The sequence below is a fragment of the Octopus sinensis genome, linkage group LG13 (assembly GCF_006345805.1).
Source record: "Octopus sinensis linkage group LG13, ASM634580v1, whole genome shotgun sequence".
In the NCBI taxonomy this organism is placed as follows: domain Eukaryota; kingdom Metazoa; phylum Mollusca; class Cephalopoda; order Octopoda; family Octopodidae; genus Octopus; species Octopus sinensis.
In genome coordinates this window covers 47,758,096-47,771,188 of record NC_043009.1, presented here as the reverse complement: position 1 = coordinate 47,771,188, position 13,093 = coordinate 47,758,096, and the positions used below count along the sequence as shown (strand labels likewise).

Genomic DNA, 13,093 nt, shown 5'->3' with positions numbered 1-13,093 from the left:
TAATATACAATGGCATGCCATCAGTTATGATGACGAGTGATCCAGCTGATCTGATCAATGGAACAGCTTGCTCATGAAATTAACATGCAAGTCACTGAGCGTTTCACAGACATGTGTACTCTTAATGTAGTTTTTAGGGAGATTCAGCGTTACAGAGAATGTGTGAAGGCTAGACCTTTGAATTACAGGTACAACTCATTTTTGCCAGCTGAGTGGACTGAGGCAATGTGAAATAGCGTCTTGCTCAAGGACACTACATACTGCTGGGAATCAACTTCACGACCTTATAATCATGGGCTAAGTATCCTAACAATTAAGCCATATGCCTTCACATAATATAGACACACACTATACACATGCACACACACACACACACCACACACATATATATATATATATATATATATATATATATATATATATACCTTAGTTTTATTTGAACACATAAGACAGCTATTATGCTTACTCCCCCAAAAAACCACCATGTGGATTCTGTTGAGACCAGTAAGAAACAATTATGATCTTTTTTATTACACTTAACTTTTTAAAATATTTTTGATAAGGCTCATTTTTTCAAGAAGAACCGAAACATGTAAAATTTCTAAGAAAATTAAAATCTATCTTAAACTTCTTTTAGATATATATATAATATATATATATATAAATATATATGTATAAGCAGCCCTCCATGGAATATGGGGTTCAGCTAAAACTAGAAGTATGGTCTTCAATTAAAAGCTTAAAATATATCTTCAAGTATATGTATAAAGGATCCAATTATGTTTCAATAGTAGACCAGTTTTTAATAATAAAACAAAGGACAAAATAATGAATATGAAATTAAACAATAGTGGCATGCAAGAGAGATGTTTGCATTGGTATGGTCATGTACTACAGATGGACGAGATCTGTGTGAAGAAGTGCCACTCCCAAAAAGTGGAAGGAATCCAGGGTAGAGGGAGACCCAGGAAGACATGGGGTGAGGTGGTGAAGCATGACCTTCAAACATTGGGCCTCACAGAGGCAATGACAAAAGACCAAGACCTCTGGAGATATGCTGTGACTGAAAAGACCTGGCAAATAGAATCCACAGCTGTAACTTACACCAGTGTCACATAACCAGCCCACTCAAAAGTGCCTTGGATTGTAGGGCAACGTGCTGTGCTTGAGGAGACCTATTGAGTCAAGTACATCAAAACCAAAATCAAATGGAGATTGTAGTTGTGATCCCTGTGCCAGTGGAACGTAAAAAGCACCATCCAAACGTGGCCGATGCCAGCACTGCCTTGACTGGCTTCCGTGCCAGTGGCACATAAAAAGCACCCACTATACTCTCGGAGTGGTTGGTGTTAGGAAGGGCATCTAGCTGTAGAAACACTGCCAGATCAGACTGGAGCCTGGTGCAGCTTTCTGGCTTCCTAGACCCCAGTCAAACCGTCCAACCAATGCCAGCATGAAAAACGAACTTTAAATGATGATGGTGAAGTTCCGTTGGGGTAGAATCAACCCCACAAAATTGCTCTGTCCAGTGAGAAATAAATATGTTTCAATGTATAGTGCATTAAAATATGAGCTACTAATAGTGTCTTATCATTGAGACATGTGGTTAGGCAGGGTTTTATAATGTGTCTTGTGTCTCCAAGCAATCACAAGCTTTGGGCACTTTGTATGTATATACACACACACACGTGTGCATGCACACACAAACACACACACACACCACACACACACACAGAAAGAGAGAGAGAGAGAGAGAGAACAAGAGAGAGAACAAATGGCAAAGGTTAGGAACGGTGTGAAATTGAGGTATTTCCAGAGAAGCAATCGACCCAAATATTGGGCTATCAACACAGTTGGGATCCAAGCCAAAGTCGGAATACTTCAGGTGTAGAAGATCCAAGTTTCACAGCAATTATACCATCATATGGGTTTGGCAAAGAGTAAATAATCCAACAAAAAGAAGAAAACAAAGAAAATTCTTTAACACATCTTTAATTATAAGTTAGAAGTGTTTTTGTCCCATTTCCATTTGCAGCACCAGTTTACATGAAAATTCTAAATGAGAAATCAGGTAATATTTGTCTAAAACTGCAAATGTTACTCTTTTACTTGTTTCAGTCATGTAACTGTGGCCATGCTGGAGCACTGCCTTTAGTCAAGCAAATCGACTCCAGGACTTATTCTTTGTAAGCCTAGTACTTATTCTATCTGTCTCTTTTGCAGAACCACTAAGTTACAGACGTAAACACACCAGCATTGGTTGTCAAACGATGTTGGGGGGACAAACACAGACACACAAACATATACACACACAAACATATACACACACATACATATATATATATATATATACATATATATGACAGCTTTTTTCAGCTTCTTTGTACCAAATCCACTTACAAGGCTTTGGTCGGTCCGAGGCTATAGTAGAAGACACTTGCCCAAGGTGCCATGCAGTGGGACTGAACTTGGAACCACGTTGTTGGTAAGCAAGCAACTTATCACACAGGCACTTCTATAATTTTTCATTTAGAATTTTCGCATAAACTGGTGTTGCAAATGAAGATGGGACACAAACATTTGTAGCTTATGATTAAAGATGTATTAAAGAATTTTCTTTGTCTTTTGCTTTTCATTATTGTGTGTGTGTGTGACGAGTGATCAGTTGACCCAATCAATGGCACAGCTTTTATGTATGTTTGTATTAATGTGGTCTGATCAACAAGTGTGCGAACTGTTGCCATAGTAATGAAGCTAAAGCATGCAGAGTGAAGCCACTTGGCACAAATTGACCTTGAACTTTGTTGTGCATACTCTATACTCTCTTTACTCTTTTACTTGTTTCAGTCATTCGACTGTTACCATGCTGGAGCACCGCCTTTAGTCGAGCAAATCGACCCCAGGACTTATTCTTTGTAAGCCTAGTACCTATTCTATCGGTATTTTTTGCCGAACTGCTAAGTTACAGGGACGTAAACACACCAGCATCGGTTGTCAAGTGATGTTGGAGGGACAAATATGTACATAGACATACATATATATACATATATACGACGGGCTTCTTTCAGTTTCTGTCTACCAAATCCACTCACAAGGCTTTGGTTAGCCTGATGTTATAGTAGAAGACACTTGCCCAAGGTGCCATGCAGTGGGACTGAACCCGGAACCATGCAGTTTGTAAGCAAGCTACTTACCACACAGCCACTCCTATGCCTGTGCACTAAGTTTTAATGTTCTAGCTCACTTCCTCTGTTTACAGCAGTGCTTGGAAGTAATGTGTGTAGCGTGTGTTCGTCGCATTGTTAGAAGAAGTTAGAAGACTAAACATGAGATTTAAAAAAAATTTATGTACAAGAAATTTTTTGTTCTTCTACAATACAAAAAATATTTCAGCAATTTCTTTTAATATAATTCCTACTGGTGTTTCATTATAAAAGTGTAATACAAACTTTTAAACTTTGAATATGAGGGACCAATAGAATAAGATAGGAATCAAGGTTTAAAATAGTAATAAAGAGTGGTTGAGAAACACTGTTTTAAGTCATCTTCAGGGTACATTTGATCAAATTCCCTTTAATCTTCATCAGAATACCAGAATACCCTTGTTCTAATTCCTGCAGTACTTTTGCAGTTGTGAATGTCCTACACTTTTGCCTTTCTTCACTTCGTGTTTAAAAATGAAAAACAATAATTATTCTACAAAAGTACCTTACACCAAGCAGGCAGTTGTTAACAAACTAATACTGCTGTGATGATAAATCTTTATTCTAAGTAGCTGATTTATTTTTAGCTTGACCTAGTTTTAATATGGTGTTTCCCCATTTCTGCTTTCTGCTGTGTCTGCAGGGTATGGAGTTCAACAGAATGTCAAACCTGAAATTCCTGCTACACAATTGTATAGAGTTAAATTTTAATGAATTAAAACATAAACTGTATCAATGCATAACAGATTTCAAGTGCTGACAAGCCCTCACCTAGACAAAGAGAAATAGCCATCGACTCTTTGTAACACATTTAACTATTGCTCGCAACTCTTTGTTCTTTTTTGATTAATTTGATAAGAAAACTCAATTTATATTTGAGAATAGTAAGAAGATACTTCTTAGTACTTCATGTTTAATCTAAGGAAATTGTGTCAGTGTCAGTCAGTTCTGTACAAATTGATCATGAAAGTAACCAATTAAAGAATTGTTTTATCACTGTTCTAACCATGGCAATTCCATCTTTATTTTTCGTGTTGTTCTCACACTTAGTAATTTAACATGTTGTCTCCACTTTAATGACAGTAAAATGTCTGTTGGAGAAAATTTGGCTGCTTCAATAAGTAGGTCAAGTGACCATATAAAATATGTCTTATTAATTTGTGTTGCTTTGTAGTTGTTATAGAATTTTGTTGTTTTCTGAAATTATCTGGAAGACAATTGTTTGAATTTAATGTAGCTACTTTATAGCTTTTGAGTTGCAGAACAGGGGTGGTGGGTAGGGCAATTTAGTGAGGTTGGTGGCGAAAAGATTCTAGATCTGTGCTAATCTCAGAAAATGTATGAATGGCTGTCTTGGTGTGTGGTTAAGAAGTTTGCTTTGCAACCACATGATTTCAAGTTCAGACCCACTGAACGGTACAGTACCTTGGTAAGTGTCTTCCACTATATCCCCGGGCTGACCAGTGACTTTGTAACTAAATTTGGAGAATGGAAACTGTGTGGAAGCCCATTGTATTTTTCTCTGTATATGTATAGTCAACAAATGGGATCCATAGATTCTGAGTATAGAAAACACTTAGTAGCACTCAAATGATTCAAACTTAGGCTCCAATGTCTTTACAAATGGATCAGTTCCACAGAGGAAAGAATGGCTATAAGAGGGATCAAGTTGAGCCGATATGGAGGCACTTATATCACCTTTCTTCCTTCCCTTTAACTTCCTCTGTCATTTGTACTCTGTGTAAGTTGGGTCTATTAATATGATATCTATATATTTATACTTAAATAGTCATCATTTGAAAGTCTTCACTTTTTGCTTTCTCTCTTTTTGCATGTGTACATATACTCTCTTTTTTTTTATTATTATTTTACTTGTTTCAGTCATTTGACTGTGGCCATGCTAGACCACTGCTTTTAGTCAAATGAATTGACCCTATGACTTATTCTTTGTAAGCCTAGTACTTACTCTGCTGGGCTCTTTTGCTGAACTGCTAAGTTATAGGGATGTAAACACACCAACATCAGTTGGTGGGGAGACAAACACAGACACACAAACATATACATACATACATACATACATACATACACACACACACACACACACACACACACACACGCATATATACACAACAGGCTTCTTTCAGTTTCCACCTACCAAATCCACTCACAAGGCTTTGGTCATCCTGAGGCTGTAATAGAAGACACTTGCTCCTATATATATATATATATATATATATATATATATATTGGGTTGATTCATAATTATTGTGCCCTTTTTTTAACAAATTTTATTCAACAAAAGCAATAAGAACATGTAACAAAAACATCTTTAAATGATTATTCCGGAGCATATTCACCATCTACTTCAATTACTTCTTCCCATTTCCTTGGCAGATGGTGAGACCGCTATTTAAAGATGTTTTTGTTAAATATTGTTATTGCATTTGTTGAATAAAATTTATTGAAAAAAAAAAGCCACAATAATTATGCACCAACCCAATATATTATGTTTGTGTGTATGTATGAATTAATACATAACATACTGACACCAAATACATATAAAAATATAGCATGTAGGTATCTGCGACAAAGATGGACTTGTGATGATACTTCAGGAAATACATCCATAGTAAAAATAAATAACTTTAGTAAACATATGAAGCGAAAGCATAAAATATCATGAAACTCTGGCTAAAAATGGTAGTGTGTTTTCTGCTTCACAGCTATTTCTATTTTAAGCCAGTAATCATTTCACGAGCTGATATTTTTGAAGTTTATATAGATATCTTGTTATTGCCAATATACAGACTTCATCAGTGCCAACTAATGGAATGAAACCAAAGTAAATATACAGAACAGTATCTAACATGTATATTGAACCTCTTGTACATCTTGAGAATTCTTGGAAACTCAAGTCTGTTCCATAGATTATACACAGTTTGGTAATATTGATGGTGTGCAATGTTTACTTTTAATTTAACTCTGTGAGTGTGTGTGTGTGTGGATTAGTGTCTGTGTCTGTGTGTGGTTCTGTGTGTGTGTGTGTGTGTGTGTGTGTGTATTAAAGAGCTAATATTTGTAGTCCATAGTTCCGCATTCTGTATTTATAGTTAATACAAAGAATACAAACAAACACATACATTTGCACATTCATAATTACCACACGTAATCCTTCAATAACATCTTGCTTTTTAATTAGGTTAGTTAACTTTTATTTATTTTCTTCATCTCACTCTAGCTTTCTGTTTGTGTGTCTGTGTATAATTCTTCTTCTTCTCCTCCTCCTCCTCCTCTTCTTCTTCTTCTTCTTCTCCTTCTCCTCTTCTTCTCTTCCTCTTCTTCTTCCTCTTCTTCTTCCTCTTCTTCTTCCTCCTCTTCTTCTTTTTCTTCTTCTTCCTCCTTTTCTTCTTTCTCTTCTTCTTCTTCTTCTTCTTCTTCTTCCTCCTCTTCTTCTTCCTCCTCCTCCACCTCCTCCTCCTTTTCTTTCTTCTCCTTCTTCTCCTTCTTTTTCTTCCTCCTCCTCCCCTCCTTCTTCTTTCAATCATTTGTGCACAAGAGCCTGTGTTTTCATCTAGATAATGAAACAGGATTTGCCGTGATGATAACTTTGTTACTGATTTCCATATTTTCTATATATATATATATATAAATATGTTATTATCAAAATCTTATTTACAACCCTATTGCTATATGTGATACCAATAATTCACATCACTATACATCAGCTATACCTTATGGTGACTGTATCTTTCATTTTCCTTACATTAAAAATGATTTAATAATGCATCAGGACTACTGGAATTTATATTTAGCCAAAGGAAATAATAATAATAATAATAATAATAATGCAATGAGCTTCTCTGCCCTAGCTGTACAGAAAACACTTGGCGAGAAACGGAAGAAAATTTGAAGAAAGAAGGAAAATAATAATAATAATAATAATAATAATCCTTTCTACTATAGGCACAAGGCCTGAAATTTGTGGAGAAGGGACTAGTCAATTACATTGACCCCCAACATTTGACTGGTACTTATTTCATCGACCCCGAAAGGGTGAAAGGTAGAGTTGACCTCAATGGAATTTGAACTCAGAATGTAAAGACAGACGAAATGCTGCTAAACATTTTACTCTGCATGCTTAACAGTTCTGGCAGCTTTCTGACTTAATTATAATGATAATGATGATAATAGCAAGAAAAACAGAAGAGTGCCATTGTTATCAAGTGAATAATATTTTGGCATCTGGTGTGACTTCCACAGGTTCAAAAAATAAACTTGTCAATCTACTTCATTTTTGGTAATATTTTATAGGATTGAAGTAAGTCCTCCAGAAGGTATACTCTTTACTCTTTACTCTCTTTTACTTGTTTCAGTCATTTGACTGCGGCCATGTTGGAGCACCGCCTTTAATTGAGCAACTCGACCCCGGAACTTATTCTTTTGTAAGCCCAGTACTTATTCTATCGGTCTCTTTTGCCGAACCGCTAAGTAACGGGGACATAAACACACCAGCATTGGTTGTCAAGCAATGCTTGAGGGACAAACACAGACACACAAACACACACATGCATATATATATATGCATATACACGACAGGCTTCTTTCAGTTTCCGTCTACCAAATCCACTCACAAGGCTTTGGTCGGCCCGAGGCTATAGCAGAAGACACTTGCCCAAGGTGCCATGCAGTGGGACTGAACCCGGAACCATGTGGTTGGTAAACAAGCTACTTACCACCCAGCCACTCTATACAGTCACTCCATACAGAACCAAAGAAAAAGAAGAGTGTTTCTGTGTACCTTCTGGAGGAGTTACCTCAATCCTATAAAATATTACCAAAAGTGAAGTAGATTGATAAGTTTATTTTTTGAATCTGTGGAAGGCACACTAGATGCTGAAATATTGTTCACTTGATAACAAGGGCACTCTTCTTTTTTTTTTTTGCTTCTATATACCTTCTGGAGGAGTTACCTCAATCCTATAATAATAATAATAATAATAATAATAATAATAATAATAATAATAATAATAATAATGATAATAAGATAATAATAATCCTTTCTATTTAAGGCACAAGGCCTGAAATTATGGGGAAGGGAACTAGTCGATTACATCAACCCCAGTGATCAACTGGTAATTATTCTCTTGACCCTGAAAGGATGGAAGGCAGAGTTGATCTTGGCAGAGCTTCAAATCAGAACATAACAATGGGCAAAATACCACTAAGCATTTTGTCCAGTGTGCTAACGATTCTACCAGCTCGCCTCCTTAATAATAATAATAATAATAATCATCATCATCATCATCGTTTAACGTCTGCTTTCCATGCTAGCATGGGTTGGACGGTTCAACTGGGGTCTGGGAAGCCAGAAGGCTGCACCAGGCCCAGTCTCATCTGGCAGTGTTTCTACAGCTGGATGCCCTTCCTAACGCTAACCACTATGTGAGTGTAGTGGGTGCTTTTTACGTGCCACCGGCACAGGTGCCAGATGATGCTGGCAGACGGCCACGATCGGATGGTGCTTTTTACGTGCCACTTGCACGGAGACCAGACGAGGCTGGCAATGGCCACGATCGGATGGTTCTCTTACGTGCCACTGGCACTGGTATCACAGCTACAAATTCCATTGATGTTGATCAATTACGATTTTGATTTTCACTTGCCTCAACAGGTCTTCACAAATAATAATAATAATAATAATAATAATTATAATAAATGCCCTGATGCAGTACCAAGAGGCCCTGATGCAGTACCAGACAGTGGCTCTCATGGCTTCTTATCTTAACTGATTGGAAGTGTTATCATGTACATTGTTTTGTCTTGGTATAAAAGATGGGCTACAGCAAATATTCTGCTCAGCACCACAGATTTGCTTGTCAGTTGTTTGACCTTAATCAGTTGAGCATGTTCCTTAGTGGCTGACGATATGTGCATCTCTGATCATGAGCAGAAGTAGTGAGGGTGCATCATAGCCATATGTTGAAAGGAATTCTTAGAGGTTTGGATAATTCACCTTTAGAAACCTGGGTGTTTCATTCAACATCCTTAAACAATCCTTATTCAGGGACCTTTTGAGCGGGATGGGCTACTCGACCAGAAGAAAATTCTAACCGGGCCCCACCTTCAAGGTCATGCACTGTTTATCTTGATATGAGATCACCATGTCGCGCACATATGGTTGTGATGCATGTGCCTGGTGTACCCTTATCAGACGGTTAGTCATGGTGGGTATATCGGGCTTCGTATAATTTACTCCGATGTCACTTTGATGGCATGCACTGCTCTCTCACTCAAAATGATAATAATAAAAAATCCCTGATGCAGTAGCAGGCAGTGGCTTTCATGGGTTCTGATCTTAACTTATTGGAAGTTAAGAAAATTCTAACTGAGCCCCACCTGCAAGGTCATGTGCTGTTTATCTTGATATGAACTCACCATGTTGTGTACATATGGTTGTGATGCGTATACCTGGTATACCTTTATCAGATGGGTATACTGGGCTTCGTATATTTTACTCCAGTGTCATTTTGATAGCATGCACTGCTCTCTCTCTCTCTCTCTCCTCTCTCTCTCTCTCTCTCCCTCTCTCTCTCTCCCTCTTTCTCAATAATAATAATAATGGAGCATTGTCATTGATTTTTGATTAAAACAAATTTTCTGTTCTTGCAGTGGTTGTGTGTTTACCTGTTCTGGGTTCTAGAGAGCAAGAGAAAAGTGGTGTGATAATAGTAAGTATGACTTAACCCTTTTCTTACCATATATATGTTGAAATATACTGCGTTTGTTTCAGTTAATTTCAGAAAATAATGAAAAATTTAGTGAAATGACTGCATCGTTATTAAGCTGATGTTCGGAACATAAATTAATGTGATATTTTGATGTGATTTTCATATGAATATCTCATCAAAATGTCATGTTAATTCGATCACTTGAAGGCATGAAGTTTTTTTTATCCTAGAAACCAAGAGTAGTCTTGAGTTGGTATCCAAAGTACTCCAGTTAAAGTTGAAATATTCTTGGTTCCATTCTAAAAAGAAAAAGATAATAATAACAAGAGCTCTCAGAGAGTGCAAACCTCCACCAAGGTAACACCAACGGCCTTTCAACAATTAGCTAGAGATGATTTTTTTAAATGAGAATATCTAAAATAAACTCGACTGCACTCACAAACGAGAATACTAAAAATGAACCTGAGTGCTCTCAAAAATTAAGTAAAAAAAAATCAAAAATAATCCAGAATCCTTGTCCAGTGCCAGATTGATCCCAAAATTTAATCAGTTTGAGCTAGTCATGAGGCCAAGCATCCCTGAAAGTTTTATCCGAATCTATCCAGTGGTTCTTGAGTTATCTTGTCCATGGACAAGCAAACAAACACAACTGAAAACAATACCTCTGCCTTCGCTAAGGCAGAGGTAATAATCCTTTCTACTATAGGCATAAGAACTGAAATTTTTGGGGAGGATCTAGTTGACTACATTGACCTTAGTACTCGACTGGTACTTATTTTATTGACCCCCAAAATGATGAAAGGCAAAGTCAATCTCAGTGGAATTTGAACTCAGAACATAGTAATGGGTAAGCACAGGAGTGGCTGTGTGGTAAGTAGCTTGCTAACCAACCACATGGTTCCGGGTTCAGTCCCACTGCTTGGCATCTTGGGCATGTGTCTTCTGCTATAGCCTCGGGCCGACCAAAGCCTTGTGAGTGGATTTGATAGACGGAAACTGAAAGAAGCCTGTCGTATATATGTATATATATATATATATGTATGTGTGTGTATATGTTTGTGTGTCTGTGTTTGTCCCTCTAGCATTGCTTGACAACCAATGCTGGTGTGTTTACGTCCCCGTCACTTAGCGGTTCGGCAAAAGAGACCGATAGAATAAGTGCTAGGCTTACAAAGAATAAGTCCTGGGGTCGATTTGCTCGACTAAAGGCAGTGCTCCAGCATGGCTGCAGTCAAATGACTGAAAGAAGTAAAAGAGTATGCTGCTAAGCATTTTACCTACTGTGCTAACAATTCTCCAGTGAGCACAAGGCCAGCATTTTGGGGAGAGGAGATAAGTCGATTGCTTCAACCCCAGTGTCCAACTGATACTTGTTTTATTGACCCCACAAACGATGAAAGGCAAAGTCAACCCCAGTGACATTTGAACTCAGAATGTAAATGCTGCTTAGCAGTTTCTCTAGTGTGCTAACAACTCTACTAACTTGCTGCCTTAATAGTAATAACAATGATGATTTCAAATTTTGGCACAAAGCCAGCAGTTTTGGGGGAGGAAGTAAATCAATTACATCGACCCCAGTGTCTGACTGGTACTTATTTTATAGATCCTGAAAGGATGAAAGGCAAAGTGGACTTCAGCAGAATTTGAACTCAGAATGTATAAACAAACTAAATGCTGCCACACATTTTGCCTGGCACGCTAACGATTCTGCCAGCTTACCAACTTAAATATAATAATAATAATAATAATAAATAGAAGATATTGATAGTTCTGTATTTATCGCCTCGTTGGAGTGACAGACTAATGACTTAGTGTTTGTAATGTTACAAGCTGTAATAGAAAATCATACCTTCAAACATAATCACAAATTTGGTATTTTGTGCCAGTTTTACCTAATTATTACATCGGTATTTCTATCATTTCATGGTGGAGCAATTTCTGTTAGAAGAGAGAATCCACTCAAAATGCAATTAAGATAATTACTAGCTTTCTTTTGATTATTGAAATAAATACTCTTATAATTAGCATTATTCTAAAAAGGCACACACACCATTAAGAACCTTTCTGTTATTCCCTGACCTGATAAAAATAACAGTCAAAGTTCTTTAAAAACTATGATCTATCAACTTAAATGTGATACCAGTTAAAACAATGAGTTTATTGTAAACAGTAAAGGTGCATGGCTCAGTGGTTAGAGCATCAGGTTTACAATTGTGTGGTTGTAAGTTTGATTCCCTGACTGGGCTCTATATTGTGTTCTTCAGTAAGATACTTGTTTTCACGTTGCTCCAGTTCATTCAGCTGTAGAAATTAGTTGCGATGTCACTGGTGCCAAGCGGTATCAGCCTTTGCCTTTCACTTGGACAGCATTGGTGGCATGGAGAAGGGAAACTGGTATGCATGGGGGACTGCTGGTCTTCCACAAACAACCTTGTCCACACTTATGCCTCAGGGTGGAACTTTCTCGGTGCAACCCTACGGTCATGCATGACCAAAGGAGGTCTTTACCTTTACCCATTGTAAATGCTGTTTCGCTTCACTACATTTTGTCCAAAAAGAGTAAAAGCAGCGATAAAACAAAGAAAGACAGCAATGATAACCAAAAGCATATGCATAGTATTTAGGAACAAAACACAAGAGGACAGAAAAGTTAACAGTAAAAGAGTCATAAAGAATAAAGTATACATAAAAGGCCTTGTGAGTGGATTTGTTAGATGGAAACTGAAAGTAGCCTGTCACACACACAAGCCCTCATAATTTTCAGTTTGCCCACACATATATACTCATGCACTTGCCCCTATACTCACACGCACCATTCTCACATACACACATGTGCTTGTGCACCTTAGTTCATCTTGGTCACCATTATTATAATCTCCCTTTCATCCAGTCTCTTCCAGCCATTTCATCATGTTGAACCGTTAATCCCTAAACATTTTTTTTCTCTCCATGTTTTTCGTTCTCTCTTCATTTTATTTTTTCCTTTTAATCCTTTCTGTTGAAGAGCATAGGCTCGAAATGTCAAAGACTTTTCCATTCTTTCTGATCATTAATCTAATACACTTGCTGGTTGTTCTTTCACCTGTCTTCGTCTTTGTTTTCCTTAAATTTAAACTATATATATATATATATATATAAAGTAATTTATTTTACTAAGCCCTA

General features: G+C 37.2%; 1 protein-coding gene across 2 annotated transcripts in view; it reads left to right on the top strand.

The window, feature by feature from the left end:
- Positions 1-13,093, top strand: part of LOC115218295 (cGMP-dependent 3',5'-cyclic phosphodiesterase-like) — a 614,814-nt gene that overhangs the window by 210,308 nt on the left and 391,413 nt on the right. For both annotated transcript variants that reach the window (XM_036508346.1, XM_036508347.1), the window contains one exon: positions 9,873-9,931. In XM_036508346.1, coding sequence (XP_036364239.1) covers positions 9,873-9,931 — 59 coding nt within the window. The remainder of the gene's footprint in view (positions 1-9,872; positions 9,932-13,093) is intronic.